Source organism: Falco rusticolus, chromosome 5 (assembly GCF_015220075.1).
Source record: "Falco rusticolus isolate bFalRus1 chromosome 5, bFalRus1.pri, whole genome shotgun sequence".
Classification (NCBI taxonomy): Eukaryota; Metazoa; Chordata; class Aves; order Falconiformes; family Falconidae; genus Falco; species Falco rusticolus.
Window position 1 is genome coordinate 44,797,890 of NC_051191.1, and position 23,161 is coordinate 44,821,050.

The 23,161-nt window shown below is 38.9% G+C and overlaps 1 protein-coding gene across 6 annotated transcripts in view; it reads right to left on the bottom strand.

Annotated features, from left to right (window-relative positions):
* ANO4 (anoctamin 4) overlaps positions 1 to 23,161 on the bottom strand; it is a 204,656-nt gene that overhangs the window by 36,737 nt on the left and 144,758 nt on the right. For all 6 annotated transcript variants that reach the window (XM_037390179.1, XM_037390178.1, XM_037390177.1 and 3 more), the window contains 7 exons: positions 20,730 to 20,836; positions 18,744 to 18,799; positions 18,072 to 18,193; positions 10,521 to 10,655; positions 9,680 to 9,776; positions 9,200 to 9,260; positions 2,497 to 2,579 (listed from right to left, as the gene is read on the bottom strand). In XM_037390179.1, the coding sequence (XP_037246076.1) occupies positions 2,497 to 2,579; positions 9,200 to 9,260; positions 9,680 to 9,776; positions 10,521 to 10,655; positions 18,072 to 18,193; positions 18,744 to 18,799; positions 20,730 to 20,836 (661 nt within the window). The remainder of the gene's footprint in view (positions 1 to 2,496; positions 2,580 to 9,199; positions 9,261 to 9,679; positions 9,777 to 10,520; positions 10,656 to 18,071; positions 18,194 to 18,743; positions 18,800 to 20,729; positions 20,837 to 23,161) is intronic.

Sequence of the window (23,161 nt, forward strand, 5' to 3'; positions counted from 1 at the left end):
ACATGCTTGAGTTGTGCAGTAAGTATGGGCACTTGCAGCTGGAGCATTTTCAGAGAAGACACCTCTAAGTATACCTTCCTGAGATCTCACTGAATGCTGAACAAAGGAGGAACTGATGCCTCAAATGCCAATGAGATACTGATGCTCTGATGACTGGTCACATAAATCTTTGCAAAGCAGCCAGTTGAGCTCCTATTGGCATCTTTAACCTCTAACTTGGGAGAGAAAGGTACCTTCTGGCACATGGCTTCTGAAAGGACTGCTACCTCCTGCTGTAAAGACTTGAAAAACTCCCTCTAGAACTGTAAGAAGGTGCAAGGAATAGGTCTGGAGAAGTTACACTCACCACTGCCCCAGGGCACTTGACCAAGGTCTTGTTGACAGAGCTCATTGGAAAAAGTCTGGTGTGAGAAAGACCAGCTGGCCATCAGCAGGGAATGGTCTGCTGATTCAGAAATCCTCTGAAAATTACCAACATGCATGTGTCACCCTGAAGCCCAAACTGAAATAATCTGCCTGTGGAACGTAAGCACCTCTTATAAAAAAATAGTGTTATTTGATAGACATCATGAAATAAACACACCATATTTCTATGAGGATAGTTTCAACTACCAGAAGCTCTTTCAGGCTCTCTGACTGGAAGAGGAAAAATGTAGCAACTGTATTCTCTTTGGTCTTTTCAGTGTTTATTTCAGCTAAAGACTTAGTTGCATAGGCATGCTAATGCTCTCCCAAAAATGCTTAGAAAGAAAAGAGTGACTCTTGAATGGGAACGCTTTCCTCCAGGCTCTGCAAGAGTAGTAGCAGCAAGGTTTGGGCATAAAGAGGAGAGGGGAACAGAATGGGGAGTGGTCCTGAATGGGCTTGAAGCTGTTGTGCTCACACCTGAGCAAAAGCCTCCTTCAAGCACTACCACAGCAGCCAGAAATCACTTAGTATTATTACATGGGAAAAAAACCCCCAAGCAACCAACCAACCAACAAACCAACCAAAACAAAACAAAAAACCAAAACCACAGCATCACTTAAGGACAACCTTACCAGGAAATTCAGTATTTGTAAATGAACTGATCATAGAAGATTCAGGTAGACTGGCTTTATAAATCAGCATAATCCCAAATCCACTTAGACTAAATGGTGAAAGGTGCAGATACATAACATCCCAAACTATAAACATCTGCAAGACCAGGCTTCCTGGGAAAAACATTAAAAGGGCCTCATACTGTTCCTCCTTGTATATTTGTTAGTTTAAATTCTCCTTCTTATTCTGGGGACACTGAGCTATAATCCTGACTTGGAAATGGCATCTCTCTTTTGCCTCTTGACAGCAGCAGCAGTAGCTTTTTTGCAACCAGCCATGAGGGGCCATGATCACTGCAGGTCGATCCTGACCAGTATTTGAATGTCAGGCAGGACCATCGGTGTGGTCCCTCTGTAACTCATCAGCACTGGCAAAAGCAGGCTGCTAATCTCAGGAGAGTTAAATCAGCACTAGAGTATTTTCTAAATTTACGACAGTAGTCCTGAAGTGTCACCAAGAATTGACAGCATATATGCACAAATGATAATGTTCCTTTTGCTACAAAGAAAACAATTTCTAGTTGTGTAAGTTATTTTCTGTGATGTTCTTGGATTATTTTCTTAGTCATTAAGCATTAAAAAAATAATCCTATTAGCAAATGAGCAATTGTACAGTTTCATGTGTTCATTGAACTACAGTGCCTTGTAGAGACAAAAATCCTGTAAGTCAGAAGTCTGTTTCTCTGCTGGCAAGATTAATGAAAAAGAAATTCTTCCACAGAGGCAGAAATCTAGAAGTTCAACAGCATTGAGACCACAACAGCAGCCTCTTACAGTCCCTCCAAGACCTTCAGGACAGTCTCTGGAGGGGAAGGAGAGCAAACTGTGGACATCTATATGTCCAAATCCCTCTCGAGCGCTTTTATGCAACACCCACTGAATCTTGCTTTTCTCCTGCATAATAAAACCTTCTAGTGGAAAAAAAACCTTAGACCTCAGCTCTCCATCCCAAAACCATGCTGTTTCTTTCTGGTAACCACCACAGAAAAAAAGTCAAGGCTATTTTTTGCTGTTTAGTTTCCTCCCTAAGGGGACTTTCTCTATCAGCAGAGGATGAATTAAATCCTTTGAGTTGGTTCATCTCCCTCAGTCTCTCCATAGCGCAGTATACTTAGGTTACCAGCACCTGAATGTTCAGAAGCTGGTACAAGCCTCACAAGGATTTCTTCTCCATCAGTATTCTTAGTGGCTATTTAAAATGATAGATAAAAGCTCATTTGCCAAAATGAATAGTACCCTGTGTTGTAAAGAATTTCCTTGGATTCAAAAGTAAAAATTTTTATCTAAAATGATTATTTCCTATTTTATGAAGATTGGAAGAATGAATTTAAAATATTTAGAAAAGAAAAACATGCTTACATTTTTACACAAAACTTTTCATATTAAAGATTAAAGAGTACATTTTTTTTATACACACCTCTTCTTCTTCCCAGTCTATCAAGTCCCAGTCATACGCAATTACTGCTCGCCTTCTTTTCCAAAACTCCAGAAATACAGTTGCTGCAGCAAACAGAAAAAAAATTACGAAAATGTTTTTAAGTCAAGAAAATGTTAATACCTATCAAAGAACTGTTGAATGAAGCTGTTACATTATTTTAATTTCTTTGCATAAATGGGTTCCTTAGAACAGCAAATCATGCTGATGATCAAAACTGCTTTCAAAAAGCATTGCTTTCTAAGGATTACTTTGTCTGCTTCAAATATGATTGAGGCTTTACAGATTTCATTTAGTGCTAATGAGAATGTTTCATTTCTAACTAGCCAAGGAAGTACTCTCAAGAATAAAATTGTTCCTGTGAGTCATCATTGCTAGATAAAGCAGATTTCTCATGAAGCTAAGGGTCTCTGTGAGCTATTGTAGATTAACCAGTAACCTTCCTTTTTTGAAGACCATTTACAGTACACAGAAAGCGGAACCCAGAGGAAGCACATTTTCGCATGTGTGAATCTGCAGAGTACTACTGAGGAAATGGGAACTTTTGTTTTACACCTTTCTAATCCAGCCCATTTCTTTTATACTACATGACTGTGTATATGTGGTGTGGAATTAATATCTGACAATTAAACATTGTGCTGTACAGCCCTTATTGACAGAGTTCAAGATGGTGTAATATGCCTCTACATGACTATGCTTCCATTTTGTGATGGAAAGAACAATTAAGGAAGCACTCAGTCATTAAATAATGTGTTCATATTGTGGGGATTAATACTGGGCCTGTTTATGGGTATATAAGGTTTTTTGATTTGTTTTGTTAAAAGACTGTAGAAGCTGCCTAAAGCTAACACAATCAATGGGGAGGCTTCCTCTACCGCTGTGAGGTTTGGCTCTTCCCTTTGTTGCTCACTAAAAAGCACCAGGCTGATAACCTCTTTGTTCATGAACTAGCACAGTATCAGCTGTAACAGTGTCACAATCGCCTGGCAATACGTTCCACATCCAGTCCTAAAAGCCTCTCCTTAACAGACTATCTGCCCTACTGCAGCATACTGATAGCGATGCAACATGATACTAAACACTAATATCAATTTGGTGAAAGTGAATTTTTAGCTAGTAAGAATTATTATATTTTAATGTATTAGCCAATGCAGCTAAGATATTCTTAGAAAATGAACACTGCGAGCAGATAAGGTAAGGTATCAAAAACATGTTTAAAGGGGCAGCTATTTGGTTTGAAGGCTTTTTCATATATCACATCATCCTTTTCCTGAAAGCTGGAGTTATGTTACACCAGGTAACCAGCTGCTTTGAGTTAATCTAATAAAGAAAGTAAGTTCAATCTCCTGAGCCTAATGTTTCTATGACTCTTTGTAACAATGTCAGTATGATTGGTTGGGATCAGCAAAACTAGTAAGTGCTAACCAGGCTCCACTGCTGCTGAAACACCACAGTGTTCATTCCTTGACTTGTCTTCTGGTGGAGCTGCTTCTCTCATATTAACTCATATTGAATTATTTTGTATAGGCTAAACAAGCAGCCCTGAACTTTTTGGAGACCTGGGAGAAACAAGGCTGATTGATTACTACCAGTCTGTTTCCATTCCAAAAAGCAGCTGGAAGCAGGACTCAAATGGGTGTATGAGTCCACAGGCATGAACCTCTCAGATAAGTCTCTGCTGAGCCATACTTTTCTTTCTTCTTTTGCACACACCTGGGGTGAGGAGTATTTAGTACATTTAGCACCTGTCAGTGTAAGTTTGTTCAGTTACTGAAGCTTCTTTAGAAAGCTATTTTGAAATCATTAAGTAGCAAATAGGATGATCTGCATAGTGCTGTTTTAGCTTTTACTGTGCTGTGCTTTTCTTCCTCTACCCAGGTCAGTATGCACTTTTCCCTTGCTAGATATTTAAAATTGTGCTATAAATAACCATCCTTGATTGATTCACAGTACTACTGAGGTCTTCTAGAAACATACTGCATTTTGAAATATCTCTGCTTTTTTTCTAGTCAAGTAATCACTAATACCCTGTATCACACTTCAGCATTCTTTTCTGACTTTAACAGCTCAACAGGACACGGTTGTACTTTTTGTTCTCCCATTTTCCAATTGGTATGTTTAAACCAGATGCTAAGAATTCTCCAAAAATCCTGCTCGGAATTTTGAATTTCTTATAGGCCTTAACTCCCAGGTCTTCTGCTATCTTTTTCTATACTATGCTTGCCCTGCTTCAGAGCTCAACCTTGCAGCTCAGTCCTCAGCATCCACTTGTACAAACAGCTGTCTTGCCAACATTTCCTCAGATGCTTCTGAAATAAGCTGTGATTTTATCTAGTAAAGCAAATGGCCTCTTGCAGCAAATAGTTTAATCCTGATCTTTCAGAAATCCTGTTCCTGTTGTATTTCAGAACAGCATTTACTATATGCATCTGACTTCTGGAATATATTCTAAATACCAGGAATGTTGCTGAAGAATGTCCTTAAATTCTGTCTCCTTAGAGAGCAGATCAATGTGAATGTTTTACGGTAGATGCAAGGTTTGTAGGAAAGTAGTGTCTAATTGATATATTTAGAAAAAAATGTTTTATGTTGGTATTTCTTATTGCCTGAAAAAAGTGTTAAATTTTTCATGAAGGCCTTCCCCCCCGTGCCCCCCCCCCCCCCCCCCCCCTTAACTTTCAGCAAGTGTTCTAAAGCTACTTCCTTTATCAGAGGAAACAGGCTTCCAGGTAGACAAGAAGAAATTTCAAAAAGGACTTTTCTTGTGTCCCTTAGTCTCCCAAAGATATATAGAGACAGAGAAATTACCATCAGCTCATCTTGTCTCTAGCAAAGCATAAGAAATGATAAATAGCTGGACTCTCCTGTTGGACAGTTACCAGTTACCGAACTTTGCTACTGAGCTTCAGGAAACATCTAGATAGCGATATCTTTGCACTAGCTTTCCCCAGTACTTCAGCTGGGAAAGGGAAAGCTGAAATTCCATCTGGCTCTACGGCAACATGTTGGGAGTCAACTAATTATCAAGTTTACCTAGATTTTTCTCTGAGAATGACTTTTTTTGCACTTTCACTGTCAACATATATTTGGAACAAACATCTTTCTTTCATTTTCTGTCTTTGGTAGAGAAACCAATTCAGACAGTAAAAAGAGAGGAGTTTTTCCTAGGAATGGGATCTACCTTTTCATCAAGCTCAACATATCTCAAGAAGTACATAAAGGGCAAAGTGTAGGTGTTTCCCTCTAGCACAGAAACACAAAAATTGCCATTGCTCACCTCTTTTTGAAAGCTTTAAACATCTGGAAAATATAAAGACTAGAGATTCTCAAAAGGAAGAATTCTTTTCCAGCTTCTGAGATGGTGACACCTCAGTGAGCATCAACAACAATCTGTTCACCAATAAAAATGCATTAGTGTTTATAGGGACTTACTGTTTCCTATAAACCACAGAGATTTTCAGCTTCAATCCTTTTGAAAGGGTTTTTCCTTTCAACAGAATCTCCAGTACAGGAAAGCTTATACAAACTACCAGTGAATTCCTCCTGTGTACCAAAGACAGTCTTATATTTTGTCCTTTGCTACGTCAGTCTAAAATGAAAGTTGTTTTATGTCTTTCAGGTACAGCTTAGTAAAATCATATTTTTTCCTTATTATATCAATTACTTTTACTTCTTATATAAAATTTTGCTTAAACTGGGCAGAAATACAATAAATGAGGTGATGGGTCAAGATATTTTTTGGACAAAAGTGTGTTTCTATTCCAGTTATCTCCCAGTGCACTTGATAATTCCAACCTTACTTTGATGGGACCCACTTACCCCACAGTGAAGCATTGTAAAAGATGGGTCCTTGTGCTTCAGAGTCCTACAGCCAGATTCATTGCCATTCCACAAATTGGGCAGCCCATACTGATATTTGTTGTAATTCCTCTCCCTAGCCTAGCCAAAGCAGTTTGCTCATCATTTGGAGAAGTATTTTATTTCTATTTTAAAAGTGAGCAACCCACTTTGTCCATCAATTAAACATGTCTTTAAGAGTAAAGGAAGGAAACCACCATACAGATCACCTCATGCCTGGTTTTGAAAACCCCAAGCAAATGGCTGAGGCTCCTCCCTCAAGATGGGAGTTCACGAATAGTTCTACAGACAGTCAAGAATGTACTTTAGATAATAAGACAGTGGCTAAGCTCAGGCTAAAGAGGTAACACAATTCTAGCTGCCTTGTCTTGCTTTCATTTTCTTGATTTAAAATCACTGCCATCATTATTTTGTATGCTAGTATCTGTCAAGCTGAACCATCTAGAAGGCTGAACTTTTTACAGCCAATTTGTCATGCACTTGCCAGTTGTTTCATGTTGACAGAAAACATTTCCACAGTCAAACTGCTATCGTTGTTTCTTCTCTTCTCCTACAATTTGCTGAGATGATGGTAATGCCCACATCTGCCAGCAGGCCTACTGCAGCTTGAAAATCCATTTAAGACAGACGGTAAGCCAACTCATAAAAACAGTACCAGAAAACCCCTGGGAAGTGTAGCTTTCCTTGTTCTAAAGCTGCTTTAGCCCTAACTGTGTGGAAAATACCTCCACAATTTCACTGTTGTCTCAGAAAAGTCTTATTTAAGAAACTACAGTTTTGGTGGAGCCACAGAACCGCCCCATGCCCCAAACTCTTACCCTACACTCACAACCTCCGTCCTGTTGCTACCTCTACATCCCTCTTGGCAACAAGCTCACAAGCATGGTGTAAGCCAACAAAAGTGGTGGGGAAGTCTCTCACCTCAGACACTGTCCAATAGTCTCTTCTCCACTAGCCAAATCACGCAGAGGGCAGCATTTGATATATTTTTTCTTATCTCTCTGTGGGCTTATGTTCTGGAGATGCATGGATGGGCAGCGCATTTCCCACTCCTGGCAGGCTGGTGGGGAGATATCCCCAGAGGGGATTGGGTCTGGGAGTCTAACAGTGATTCTGGAGGGGAAGGGAGGAGAGGCTAACCAGAGTGAGGTGCAGCTCCTGTCAACCAGGAACAGGAAAGAGAGAAGGCCTGCAACATTTTGTAGGCAGGCATGCTCAACCTGCTCAGCCTTCTCCCAGGCTGCAACCACAAGGCAGGACCAGGCATGGTTACCTAGGTGAGGGACTCACCTTACTTAGAGCTGCTTTTCCTACAGCCCTGGCTCTGGGCAGTGCTAAGACAGGTGCAGTGCTGTAAGCACAGCTATTTCCTGATATCAGTAACTGTTAAGGAGGAACAAAAGCACTTGTGCAAAAAGCTGCGCTCCAAAGATACGCTCACCAGCAGTTAGGAACAGTGACATAAATGTTCAACAGTGTTAACACATTGATTTTCTCAGCTGAGATGGAAGTCCCTGCCTCTAAACTGTCTTGGAAATTTTCAACTTCAGTGAGCACATAGAGAACAAGGTTGGAAAAGCTGAGTAAACATCTAAAAAAATCTTTAAATTTTTGGTGATCCTCAGCTCTGGTATAGCTCTAAAACAACACTGAAATACCAAGGAGAAACATAAAATCTGTGGATTTTTTCCTTAATGTAACTTGTGGTATTTTAACACTGTCAATATTACATGAAATGGCATGAATAGGCTTGATTAGTATACGACCTAATTTTATCAGTTAACTAAGACAAAAACAGAGTTTTGGAGCAAGGAACTGAGACAGACAGGTAGGCTAACCTGTGTTGTTCTGATGGCTCTGATGTTGCCTCCTGGATATCTCTTGTGCCTCAGTAAAGAGATTTGCAATTTAAAATGGAGATTACAAGAATTACTTGGACATCTTTCCAAAGCAGTTGGAGGTGTTTGAGTAAGAACAGGAGAACGATGGCTAAATCAGGATAGGTCAAGCACCTGGAGCTGTGAGATGGATGCCATTTTTCAGGCACCTCATCGAGCCATTTTCTAAAGGTGTTAACCTTCTCTCAGAATGGCATGGTAGCAGCTAAGAGTCTGGGCATGCTCAGGGCATATTTGAAAGATTTTTTTGTGCTGCCAGAAATCATTGTTTCCTCTTACCTTCAATTCTGCTCACAAGACCACAGTACAAAGAATAGTTGAGCCAGAAATAGAATTGTCCTATGGGCAAAATTCAGCCTCCATGGCAACAGTTAGACCACTCTTGGATCAATTTGTCACTCAACTCTCACATTTATTTCACCAGTTTTGCTTTAATTACAACCGATTTACATGTATTGTAATTAAAACAAAACTGATGAAGTAAATGGAAGATTTGGTTGAATGGCAAACCAGCTTACATATATTTAAGTTTTCCTGCTGTTCTACAAGGTGGGAAAAACAATACATTAATTCATTTTAGTACAGACACTAGACTAAGCTGCCCTAAGCTAAGAGAAGCCCTGAACAGTAACAGAGAAAAGGCCTCAGAGCCAACAGATCAAAAACCAGTTACAGCCCACCCCCCAGAATATAACTATCTGCATAGACACTACATACTGCACTCATGTTTTTATTTTAATCAAAATTATCACATAAAAACCTGATTTCAACCACTTCCATCTTCCTTTTGCAGAAATAGAAAAGAATCAAGCCTATATTGATTTTCTCAGTGTTTGAAAAAAAAAAGTGCTAGAAATTACAAAGGCCTATGTTGCATCACAATCTTTAAGAAGATTGTGCAATTACTTAATATCAAAACAAAAACTTACCCCATACCGCCATGAAGACAGCAAAAAAGACAGTCGCTCCATTGTCAAAAAGGTGGGTTACCTGAGGAATACATATATTAATAGTGTGATCAATTTGTGATAATTTGTGCCTACTTGGCAGCCTGGCCTGGGACTGCCCCCTGGCAACACCATGCGTGAGCATCATTTCAGACCCAAAGCATTAGTTTTATGGAGCCACATAGAAAGGATGGATCATAAGATAAAGTCTGATGCCAAGGACATCGTAGCACATGCATCTAGGACATGACCTCGGGGACTGCTGAATCTCTTAAGTGCAAATTGCAAAGTGTATTACAACCCACACTAAGTCTTGGTAAAAGACAGTGAATGTTAATATTGGCTGAACTTGATCTGCTCTTTCAAGATTTCAACTACCCAAGCTCACTAAAGACAAATGCAAAAGGCAAAATTAATGCTTTTACCAGGAAAGCATTTCTATTTGCATAGTTCAAAACATACCTTGGCATAAACACAGCTGTCTGACAACCTCATGAAGGGACAGTATTTATCACATATAGGACACATTATGATATCTGTAGCTTGACAGACTTCTTTACTGGAAAAATAGTAAAGATAATAATTAATAGTTTGATGCACAACAATCAGTCTTAAAATGGATTGATAAGTATCACTAATAATCAGTTACGTATTGAACAATACTGGGTCTGTAACTAAAGCCAAGATGTTCATAACTGCATATATATAATTAATATTTCTTGACTGTCTAAGACTTCAAAGTATATAGTCATAACTGCAGAGGCCAGATCTTCAGGGCCAGCTGAGAAGCATCTCTTTACCATTTCCAGCTTCTCCTTGAGTCAGAAGTGACCTTTAGTAGGAGGGTGAGGATGACTGCAGATAAAGTTAAGCTTAATGTGTTCTTAAGTGTGCAAGAACATAGAGGTGCAGCACTCAGCAGAAGGTCCAAGGCGTTCATCTGAAGCATGCCTCCCTGTGGTGCATCTTTGGGAGGGGCCTTAAAAACAGTGAAAATTCCCCACTCTTCTGCTGGCCTGTTACAATAGTAATGAAGTAGCCCTACGTTTTCCCTACTTCATACTGAGTTACCAGCATCATCAGCAACTGGAGCTGGGCAAGAAACATTGCCTCCTATCCCAATTCAGGAGCACAAAACAAGGAAAGCTTGATACTGGGTACCTTATGAGAACCAAGCACACTCTTTTCCTCAGTATTCATTCAACCGTTCAAAATCAAATATTTAAAAGTTCCTGTGAAATTCTCCTAAATTATTCATAATAACACACAGTTGTAATTTCCCCTGTAAAAGTGCCCACATTACCTGACTTGGCAGTGGTTCAAAGTGGTGACTCCATACAAAAAGACAAACAATCCGATGAAGGCAGCTGGGAAGAGCATCCCCGTGTACCAGCCTAACCAGGCAAAGTACAGCCCAATTTTCTCACCGAAGTACCGTCTGTTTTAAAGCAGAACACAGCAAAGTTACCTGCTATTTAGAATAAATCTGCTTAATCTTGCTTGTTAATAGAAAATAAGTATTTCTATCATATCCAAAGAGTAGATTAGAGAGCAGAGTCAGAATTCCCTGAAGAAAAAGCCTGCAACTAGGTTTCTAAATCCATGCTGAGGGATCTGCCTTACAAATGAACTTAAAACATTAATTTAAAATTCACTAACAACAGTTTACAGTGACATGAGTGGAGACCTCAGAAAGGAAACACTGAGCTCATTTGTAACTATGAAACACCTAGTTCTTTGTATCTGGGAAATTGATGGCTTGCCTTTCAGCTGTACTTCTGAAATGCATTGAAATCAGTTCCATCCCTAAAACTGGTATAACAGCAAAAATTATTTAGGCTAAAATTATTTCTAAAAAAAATAATCAGCCAGAGGTTATTCTCCAATCCAGTTCATTTTCATTTGATTCTTTCTTTTCTCAGCTCATTTCCTAGAAAACTAATCTCATGATTCTACCACAGGTGGAAAGTAAAGGGTAAGTGAGGTCCACCAAATATCTTTATGTGTCATCTTGCACTCCTTTGAAGAAAATAGTTTGAATTAATCCTTATTTGTAAGTTATATTGCTTAAACGCTAACAGCAAAATGGCCAGGAAGCTCCTATTTGCTACATATTCATTAGCATTTTTGTTCTCCCAAACACAACCAAACCTTTATTTATGTGTTAAGGAATACATCAAGCATACAAAAAAACCTGCTGAACTCAGCATAGGAGCAGGCTCATGCATTGTCTTGTGCTTGATGGTCTTGCGCACAGTAGGCAAATGATCAGATTAGGATGCTTTACAAATCAATATGTAATTGTTGTGATAACAATGAAGATGACAGGAGATTATTTGCAAGATTAGTTTTAAAGAATGAGGCAATATGATATTCTTGCACTTCAGAGACTTTGCAGACAAACCTGCATACCAACTGAATTTGAGAATAGCTGCTGATGAAAACCCACTCTTATGCTAACGATGCAACTTCTGATATGTCCAGAAACAAAGAATGCAGTGAGCTACCACTGCTGGCTTCTTCAAGCTACCAGAAAACATCTTTAGTAAAAATTTCACAGTGAGGAGGAAAAGACCCATGATGGGCTTTAGGGCTGGAGGCAGTAGAGAATACAAACACTTGGTCTGAAATGGACAAAATCATCTGTTTTCAAATGGGTATAAAAAATTTCCTGTGGGAGCAATATCTGTCTCGGCTGAGCTCATGCTCTGCTGAATGATACTGACCACTGATTATTATCATTTGAGTTTACCGGATCTGTATGAGAAGCCAAATATTGTCATGTTGCTTTTATTCTGTCATTCAACAGAGACTCAAATTTACAGGCTAAAGAAGTGGCAAGATAACAATAACAAGGGCAGCAGGTCTGGCTGTAAAAAGACACACTGGAAACTGCTTTTGGAGTTCTGACTTACGAGTGTTAGTGAACCCTTTGGCCTAATTAGGGCTGACACCTAGGATGTCAAGCTGTGCCTGCTGCACTGAAAAGGCAAGCTCACACTTTGAACTTACTTCCACTGAGTATTTACAATCTGTTTTTCTCCACGTACATAGGTCACAGTAGTGAAGGAAACCTAACATACATCAAGATTTATTTATTTCATTCCCTACATTCAAGGATAAATGTTTCCTTGTTCCATTTGTTGAGCCTTTCCACCTTACAGTGCAAACCATAGTACTTTTTTTTGATCTAGAGATCAAACAGATTCATCCTAGATGAAGACCAAAGCAAGGCTTAGTGTGTGTATAAAGAAGAATGGACATGACGGCAGCAACCCAAATCTCTGCAACATAAGGAAAAGGTGTCTGAGGCCATTTGTGAGCCTGGTTTTTAAACCTAAGTGCAGCATGTTGACATTACTTTGATACATATTGGTTTAAATATGGACAAACAGCCTCAGTCTTCCACTATTGCCCTTTGCTTCACAGCTTGTATTCCACAGGTTGTACTATTGTAATTTGCATCAGGATAAAGTTAATATTTAATTTCTTCTGGCCCTGTAGCTAGCATGTTTTTTCTGAAAGTTTCTGCTCAGATACCATTAGGTTGAGTGCTATAGAAACAAACGATGACAGTAATAAGGTCTTTGGAGGCCTTCCTAGGTTCCATATTCAGAATATTTCCACATTCATTTCAATCCATAATTGGGTTAGCCTGGACCATCATCAGGAGATGAAGATGATTTAGGGATACCTTTGCCACTCTTTCCCTTCAAGTTGCACCAGATATGAAGAATAAACTCTTTATTTCTTCTCTGTCGCTATATGCAGAACAGAAATTTCATATAGCTCTCCACAGTGATGGCATTTCTCTTACCTGTATGCTGGCACTTTAGCCAGAACGCATTAATCTACATGAAGAATTCTAGAGATTTTTTTCCTAGGGTGCATCACTGTGCATTAGTTATACCTAAATTTCACTGATTATCACTCTGCTCATTGACACCCTCTTCAAAATTTTCCAGTGTTGTTAACACCTGCATTTTTGTTAACTTTGCTAACTTATTACTATCCAACTTTTCATATTGTTAATAATAATAGAAAACAATGTTTGGTATCTTTGATGGTTCTTCTGTCTCCCCTGAAAATTTCCTCCACAACTAATATAAAAAGCACAGACAAAAAAACCCCAAGCACCTAATAGAATAATCCATATCACCTATCCTCATATATGGTGCACCATTAGAACTATAAAAAAAATAAATAATATTCAGCTTCTCCATTTTATGCTAGTGTGTATACTAGCCCTCCAATATCATCTGCCTTAATCTGTCTCTCCCCTCACTGCATTCCAGTGGTAGAACTATCACTGATTTAAATGGGCCAAGATTTCAACCTCAGTATTATAAATCAGGCACATTTTTAAAAAGTATTAAGCTAGAAAGACAGACTTTAGATGCGTAAAACATGATACTGAATCATTCTGTATTTAACAACCTTCATTATATAATCTTTTGCTTTCAGGATACCTAGAAGGAAGTCATAGAGCTAAAATATAGACAGGTTTGGACTCAAGCCAAGAACCTAGTGGTGGGAAAATCACTCAGGGGAAATTAGAGAAAACTGGGGTCTGATAGAAGTTGTAGTATTACAGAAACCCTTTTAGAGTAAAACACAGTTGCCACTTTCAGGATGGTTGGTATGCATGGAATCTGCTCCACCATGGCTCCCTAGGCAGCACAGCCTGCTATCCTAGAGGTGCAGTGGAGGGTGGAGTGGAGTGAAGACACTGCAACCAGGCTCTGCTGTACTCCCTGCAGGATTGAGAACCTGATGGTACCACACAGCTGATAAGCTGCATAGTAGCTGTCAGCTGGGAAATACAAGAGAAGATGTCCATTGCTGAGGCAGAACTGTGGTGAAATCGTTTTCCTTAGGCAAACCTTGCTCATTATATTCTCATTATAATACTAACACACACCTCCATCCCAAAGTTGCCCACCTCCAAGGTACGATCACCCCTCACCAAGCATGCACTTTATATTTTTATTGGCTATATCTTTAAATGAGAAGTGAGAGAACTTTACACCAATCAATAATAAAAGAACGTATGACTAGAGTCACTCAAGATCCACCTGAGAGTAAACAAAAGTATAAAAAGTAGACAAATGAGGGGAGAAGTTAGGGAAGACTCCATCATAACTTCCGGGATCGGTCGATAGGCTGAACCTGTCTTGTCCCCCATAGGGACGCCTATCAGGAAAGAACTTTATCTCATGCATGCTTAATAACTAACTCATGCTAGCCTGATTATAGTTTGGTTGTATATTACTTCAAGCTTGTTTTTGCAGATAGTCGCTATCACTGGCAATCACAAACCTTAATTTGTCACTATTTTATATTAATAGTGTTATTCTGTAAACTATCAGTGTTAGTCCTTTGTGTGTGCTAGCAGTCACCTGCAGTGGGTCACAAATTCGAATAAAGTGGGAAGACCTGCCGAGGGGTCCCTCTTGTGCTGTTGGTGCATTTCCCTGAACAAGTCAGTTGAATCACCCTCTGATCCAGCAGGGCTGTTCAGTGAAGGGTCCCTATAATGGGATGCTGACAGACTGGTTGGGCACAAGGGTCTCGGCTTTCCTGGGGCGCTGATAGACAGATCCTTTCACATGACACTATATCTTCATTAATTCTTTTTCAGGTCAGAATGAAATCCTATACAGAGTTTTTTACATCACAGAAACAAGTTGTGAGGGAGCTAGAACTTTCCAACGGGTGTTTTGGCCACATGAAGCTCTCATGTCAGGGGCAATGGGATGGGGAGGAAGGCTTGACAGGAGACTGAAAGGGAGTTGTCAGCTTGCAATCAAGTCATTTAATGTAAACAGAGTAAAACACATTACTCAGACATTACACTTGCTTTCAGGTTCATTCAGGTAGCTTTACAATCACTTTATAAATAGTTTTCTCCTTCCCTTTATGTCCTGTAAATAACATGCACAAGCAGCAGCAGAAGCAATTTGTGTGCAGCTGAGAGGGAAGTAACTATGCACAGAAGTGTGAAGAAGGTGCTCCAAAGCTCCCGGGAATCACTGCAACAGTGTCTATTGATTTACATGGTCCCAGAGTATATAAATACAGTAAGTCCCGCCTCTTTCCAATTGCTATCAGTTGTAAGGATCTTAAATTATTTTTGTAAAGTAACGATGGATCCTAAATTCCAACAGAAGTGTCATTAAAATCATGGTACCACATCTGTTGATTAATGAGAGCCTTTGCAATTGTGCCAAGTCTGCGCATTCATAAGTGCCATGTGTTTCAAAGCAGAGTGAAAGCAGAATCATACAATTCCCCTCAAATGATTTTTTCTTGTTTATTTCTAGCAACTAGTAGCTCCATAACAGCCAGCTGATGAGATTAAATGAAATCTGGGAGGCACCAAACTGACAGCACCAGAGATGTAAGGCCTCATATTAATAGCTAAGGAAGAAATAGAACAGCACCAAAGTATGAATAATTTCACCGTTGCAGCAACTTGACTTTAAGGTGGAAATATCACATCTATTAATGAGACAATTATATTATCTACATCTAATTTACTCCTTAGCCTTTCTAAAGCATATAGTAAAGGGGAATGTCAGCAGGCAGCAATAAGTTCTGTCTAGATTTCTGTGAAAGAATTAACATCCATCCACTGCTTTTGTACAGATGGAAACACCACTCCCTTCAAGCACACCCCACGTAGCTGTTGGTATGGGAAAAAGGCAAAAAAGTTGCTCTTGATGCAGAACTGGTACTAAAAAAGCTTCTGTTTAAAATATGCATGCTGAGATGCTCTGAGTGAAATGAACAACAGGTCTCACTGGTGTTGTCAGCTCTTCACTTGACACGTGAGCTGCTGAGAGTGGCAGTAGATAGGAAAGATTCAGGAAGAGCTAAGGAAATGTGAGGGATCTATTATCTGTGAAAGGAGAAAAAAGGAGGCATTCCCTCCCCTTTCCTGTCACCTCTCCTTCAGTGAATTCATTGCAGCCACGCCAGGCTGGGCTGGGACGACAGCTTTGAACCCTGCTGAGCACTATGGCTACTGAGACTCACGCTGCTGTGAATGCTCAGGGAGCCTCACAGCTCTCCCTGCCCCCTTCTCCTTGGTTAAAGACCTACTCTGACCCACCACAGAACACTCATGAGCTCAGCTAGGGAATCTGCTATTTTGATTGCTTTTTTTCTTTTGTAAAATATCTGTGGAAAAATCTGTGGATGTCACTGTCTGATGATAAGCTAAAGCATCTTACAAAATCTTAAATATCAAACCCGAGATACTCAAGAATGCTGCTACCAAGGTCCAGAACAATCATGAATCTAACCTTGCTCGTTCTGTTACCATTTATTCTCAAGCTTAAAAAAACTTCCAGATGCCTGAATGTTCATATTCATAAACAGAATTAAACCAAACCCCAGATATTGGGTCAAGAACACTTTCACAAGCAAGAAATGTTGATGAAGAACAGTTGCCTTGACCACCTTGGACAAATGATTAAAATGTTATAAAAATAAGTTGTTTATACTGCGACATTAATATCTTCTTAAATACTGGAAAATTAAAAATTAAAAATTTAAGTATAACTATTGGCCTCTCTGTAATGTAATTTGACAAAAATTCCATATTTCTGTCCAGGCCAGTGTATTTAAAAAAAAAAAATGCTTTGAGCTTTGAGGATTAAATTATGAAGTACAAACACATTACTTTGTTTTCTAAAGCATTTTAAGAATTACGTGACTCAGTAAAACTTTTTTTATTTTGTTTCTCTGTGAACCTTTTCTCCATGGAAATTGAATACCTCCTACTTTATGAATAGATAGTTTTTATACATCCTTAATAACACCGTCTGTCTCCAGGGCCACTCTGCACAAATCTTTCATCTGAAAGCAATTTTGAGAATCAATAAAAGCAAAATTTCCCATCAGTTACAGAACTTATAAAAAGAGAAATTAATATGCTGGACCAATTGTGTGCTCTGTATGATCCTTCCCAATGGCTGACGTATCTTCAGTGACCCCAATACATCTTAAGACTTCATTAATAGCGCCTTGTAGCTTCATATTCCTCTCTCCAAGTAGAAAAAGCCCATTAATGTGCAATAATGGTTCTGCCAACATGATCAGTAGAGGCTCTGGCTCTCTACATATGCATAAAAAATACCTAATCCTCTATGAGCACATGCAAACCTATTTGAAAACGTTATTTAAAAGGGCTATAAGAACTTGGTGTCACATCTGAGCTTTCTCAGTGTTTCTTCTTTGCAGGCTTCTTCAAGATGAATATAAATCCTGGCTGTGGTGATGTAGCTGGGCTGAGTTTAAGGGAGGTGTAGAGGAGAAACTTCCACCCATCTACCACTAGGGCTGCTGAACACAGTAGTACATTCAGTGACTGTAAGCTCTGCTCTGTGCCATTTGTAAAGATCATGAAACTTCACCCAGTGCTCCTTCTGTGGTTGCTTTTTGGGAAAAAAGAATATCTAGTTGATGACAGCCTGTTTTTCACCAAAGCCATGCTCTGCCGGGAAGAACTCCTCAGTGGACAGACATGCAACCAAGTTTACCCAGCCTCCAAAGGTTTCTCTCTTCCATGTTTTTTTCCTCTCTTAAATATTCTGCAAACCCTTCATTAGAAATTATGGTGTCAGGAAACTCTAGAAGGAAATTTCCTTCACTTTCAGGTCCTCCTACAAGCTTCTCTATAGATACTTTGAAAGTAGTGGCAACGTGAATTAAATGGATTCCTATGACCTCAGGAACAGTTTCTAAAAAACACATGAATTAACTGAGATTTTCATGGCTTTCTCAGAAAAGAGATAACCTATGCTCAAAGCACCTATAATGTGATGTACTAAAAGCAGGGAAGTCTTACCTCACGAGATCCAGTGGCTGGTATTTATACCACACTCCCCAGGAAGCCCAACATTCATAGAGCAGATGCCTGTGGTTTTCTGCCCCATGGGTTCTTATCGAATTCTTACTTCTGTAACTTCCCTAAAATACAAATCTGGACATTAATGAACAACAGCAGCAAAAAAAGAATATCTAAGAAATCTCTCTCACTCCCAGTATGGATAACACAATTTATGCAAGCCTCATACTTGTGCTCCAAAAGCTAAATAATGACATTAAAAGGACAATTTCCTCTGACTTCAATAAGATATGTTATTATTCTTCCTAAGGAAATTATGATAAATGGTGTTCAAGTCAAAGGCTATAAACTGGAGAATCTAAAAAAAAAAAACCAAAACACCAAAGCATGATATTTTTTCCCTTTGAAAACATACTCACTTATCAAACCCAAATACTTTTTACAGAACAGATCCAGAACAACTCTCCTCATTCATCTCTTTTTGCAAGAAAAAAATCCCATTTTTTTTCCCAAGAAAAAAGCGCTTTGAATTGAGAGAGATGTCAGAAGGAGATGCAGAATGCAAGAGAGTAATAGCATTAATAAGATTAAGAATAAATGATTACGCAATTAAGAATTTATTTTGTGGGAAATCTTGGTACAAAATGAAAAAAAAAAAACTGAGAAAAATACCTCATGAAGAGGAAATGCAGCTTCATAGGAGCCATTACTGAGCAATCGATTCAGACCTAAGAATCAAAAGTATCCAATTATTTACCAATAGGACCAGAAAACTGCTAAGTAAAAAGCAAAATACATTTTCATAATAAGCTGGCTAAATGAAGTTTGAAGCCCATTGACAGTAAAAGATACATATAGAAAAATTCATCTTCTGTAGATTTTGATGAACTAAGATATAATACAAGGAAAGACTTGTTCAAATATTACTCAAAGTCTGTCATTTATTATGCTGGATGTTTAAAGATTCATTTGTCAAATCTATCTTTAGCATAACTTCAGTGAAATCAGGGACCTCACACCAGGATTGAAGCCTGACCTCATAAATTATTGTCTAAGGAAGCTATTTAGATGAAAGGCTGTATTTCCTGAGAGCTGAAAACTTCAGGGAAGATCTTTACATTTTTGAACTGCAGGCCAGTAAAGAAACTGAAACTTAATTTCCATATGATAACACTGTAAATGTTCCGTTTATGTCTTATGAAAGCTTCTGGACTAACAGGTAGAACAGGAACAAGACAGGCTGCAGTAGTACAAGACCAGAAAATATACTTGAACTTGAGCCAAACAGAGTGCTACTTAGCACAAAAAAGTAATCATAAACCCCACTTAGTCAGGCCTTGTCCCTCTTTAATGAGAACCTTGAGAGAAATAATGAATGACTGCTGAGATGTGGGCACTTTTCACTTGGAAAGTCACCAAAATAGGACTAAACAACCATCAGGCAATGCAAACCTAAATACTGGCACTAACAGCCTGAAGGCATTTGAACCCCATTGACCAAGAGGCAAAGAGTCCTGATTCCTTTTCTAATCCACAGGGGAATGATAGCAGCAAGAATACAGCAATGAGAAGTATTAATTAAACATAAATAGCACTTTCAGTGATGGCATTAGTATCTGCTTGGCAAGTATATGCTTTCTTCCAAAGTCTCTAGCAGAAAAGCAAAACCTGTACAGCTGAGCAGGGCTTTGCTCTGCCCAATGATCAATGCAAGGTTGTGTTCCTGGTAGGTACAACACAGATATGTGAGGGAGCTTGGGATCTTGAGACAGTCAGGGACTGCAAGTGTGTCTGCTAGATGCAGTGACTGCATGCACCGTATGAATTCTTCCCCTTCTTCTCTCCCCTCTGTTCACTGCCACTGCTGAGAGTTATTTCTGCCCTCATCCCAGGAACTTAAGAGGAAACAAGTGAATTTCTGGGATGTTTCTCTACCTTTTTAGGAAGGACAGGGTTTAAACAGCAGGGAAATTACATAGGCTGCAGGGACTGCCCCTTTGTGATGCCCCAGTCTCTATGTGGTAAACAAGCAGTATGTGCTGTGTATCACAAGACAGAAGAGGGCCACTGTTTTATGCTCTAGCCCTCCTCTGCCACTGCCTGCTTTCCAAAGTTCCACTTCACCCACTGTTTGAAAGTGGTGCCACAGTTATGCATGGCATCCTTTGCACTGAGGATAGCATTGGTGAACTCCCTTTTGACTTACAGCAGCTACAGAGATACAAAACCTTCCATCTCCCTTAAGAATGGACAGGTATCCAAGGATACAGCTCTACAGGCTGAGATGTACAGCAGCAGCAATCTTGCCGTGCTTCCAAATACATTTTTATGAAGGAGTAAAAGTTTTTCTGCATGAATCTATCTGCTTCTCCAACGTCCTTAATCTGTACATATTTCTCACTTAAGTCAGTCTCTTTCCTTGCAGAGGTGATAAATCCCATGTGGTGACATCTGTGCCTGTGAAAACAGCCTGATATTACAGGGAAATGATCAAGTCTTCCAGGCAAAGCCTCTACAACAGCAGTGGGTGAGATCTAAACAGCTCAAAACTGAGGTGGTTGAAAAGCAAGCAAGAGTCTGTTATGAGCCCAGGCAAACTTTGCTTTTTTTTGGTGGGACTTAGGACCCATGTTTAGAAGGACATTGCTCAGCACTTACCAATTTTGTTTTTCCCTTCTTCGTATTTCACTCTTTGTAAGATATGGTGTACAATTCTACTTCTTGTAGCATTATTGAAGAAAGTATCTTTGTTATGTATGATGAAGCTATATAAAAATAAAAAGGGAATTTCAGCAACATATAGTAGCATGTTTAAAGCAAATATTGAATTCCATTACTTTCTATAGCACACTAAAAATGTACAGAATGTGAGCAAGTGCAAGGAAGATTAAAGGACACGAGATTAAGTGAGATGATTCACCGGATGAGATGATATCAATAATAGTATTCATTCCCTAACAAAGAATTACATGGAGAAGTCTGGAGAAAGGTCAAAGTTATTTAAGCATTCCTTACTATAAGCATTCACTGAAAACTACAAAATATTTCCACAAAAATTTGCAAAAGCATAAGGTTTGTAAGTGCAGCTGTAGAAATTCACATTTGATTTCTATTTCAGGCTTCTTTATTATGCTTTACCATTAAGAGTCAAATGAAAACATCCACTTGGTAAAACCATTTAATTTCCTACTGAAAATGAAATACTATGTTAGAAACAGAAAACATTACATACTCTTATGTTTGGTCCTGGAGGCTAAAATAGAGCAGAAGATTAGCTTTCAGAAGCTACTTACAGAGTTATGTATGAATGCAGATTCAATAGTTTACACAGAATTGTGATGAGCCCAGGAAAATTGTTTTTTAAAAAAGAAAAGGACACAAAATAGATTGGATTGATTAGATTGGCTGGCATAATAGATTTTATATGGATCTCTTAATCCCAATAGACATACTCAAGGAAAACAAGATATTTTAGCATATCATCATAATTATAGGAAAAATGCAAACAATATAAGTGTTTAGAAATACTGTTTCGGCTTGTCAATCAAATACTGCTCAAGACTTCTTACAGTTGCTTGAAGTGTGTAGGTCTTCAGGATAGACTGTGAAACTTGTTTAGATGCTCAAATAAGTAGATAAGTAAAGGGATTTTCTGATTAAGTGGTCCTGCGCATATATTGAAGAAAGTAAACATTTTTTGAAATGTGGTCCTTAGTAACTGACTGAAGGGAAAGGTTCATATTTTTTAAAATACTTTGGATAGGAAGTAAGTTTGTTTTCCTCCTCTGTGTTGGTGAAGAGCTAGAGGATAGAATAAACTGATAAATAAAATGGTAAATTCATAAAGATGTTATAGAAAGACCAGCCTGTAGGACTGCACACTAGACAAATCTGACTTTAACAGAGATAATCTTGACAGGGAGCTTGGTATAGAATCATGTCATCTTGTCTTCTGCACGACGTGGGACCCACTGCTCAGTTTTCCCCTCAGGTAATTTTACCCAAAGGAAAACTCGCTTTTTCAGAATAAATCTTTACCCATGGGAGATCATACATGGCTTTTCACCTCCACAGTCATTTGGAAAAACAGACAAGGAGTCCAGCTTCTGGACTTGGGGGGCTTCATATGCTCCCTCTTTACTATCAAAATTCTCTGCTGAATTTTCCATACAAGACAATCTGAAACCAAACATAAGGAACTTACAAAGGCAAGTAGTAAAAAACTTAGAGTAAAGGTATAAAACCCAAGTTGCTCTAAGAGTACCATAATTAACGAAACCTCATTTTCTAGAGGTTACCATCTCATGTCTCCTTTCCCACTCCACCCCAGATACTCACAGGTCATTTCTGCATCTGCAATCTACTCAGTACTGTACTTCTGGTTTCCTCGCACATCCCTACTATTCCCAAAGCCCTACATGTGCCCTGCAGTACCTACTGAAATTAATTTGATTTATGCATATTGGCTGACCACCAGGTCTGTGCCAATTTACCGATGGGCTGCTACCAAACAGGATATACAATTGGTGTGTACTAGCAGCTGCCTTTTCTGTATAGGTACAATATTCTACTTCAAGCTGCTGATTCTTACAAAGTAAACAAGACTGTGCTTATCTTTGATACAGCTACACCTGTACCAAATGTAGCTGAAAGTAATCAGTATGTAAAATAGTAAGTATTAGAAGGATTTTGACAAAAAGAAAATACAGTCATCACATAAGTCTTAATGCTTAAGGATGTTAGATGAAAAACCAACCTAAACTCTGAACCAGATAGAACAGAATTATTTCCAGCTGAAGCTGGAGCTCTGTATTAGGCTTTTTTAATAGCAGCAGAAACAAATTAGAAGACAGTAGTAGATCAGAAATGAACAGTTAGCATTTTCCCCACTTTGTTTCATTTTCTTTTGATATCTGACTTTCCAAGGTCTCACCTCCCAGACAGTGTTGAACATTAAAAACCTGTGAAGATAACTTATGAAATCAAAGTAGCGCAGTAATTTTCATTCTGGCTTAGCTACGAGTTCTTGTAGGATTCAATTGAAAGTTGAATCCCCTTATCTGAGAAACTAACAACATCGATTCAGGTAA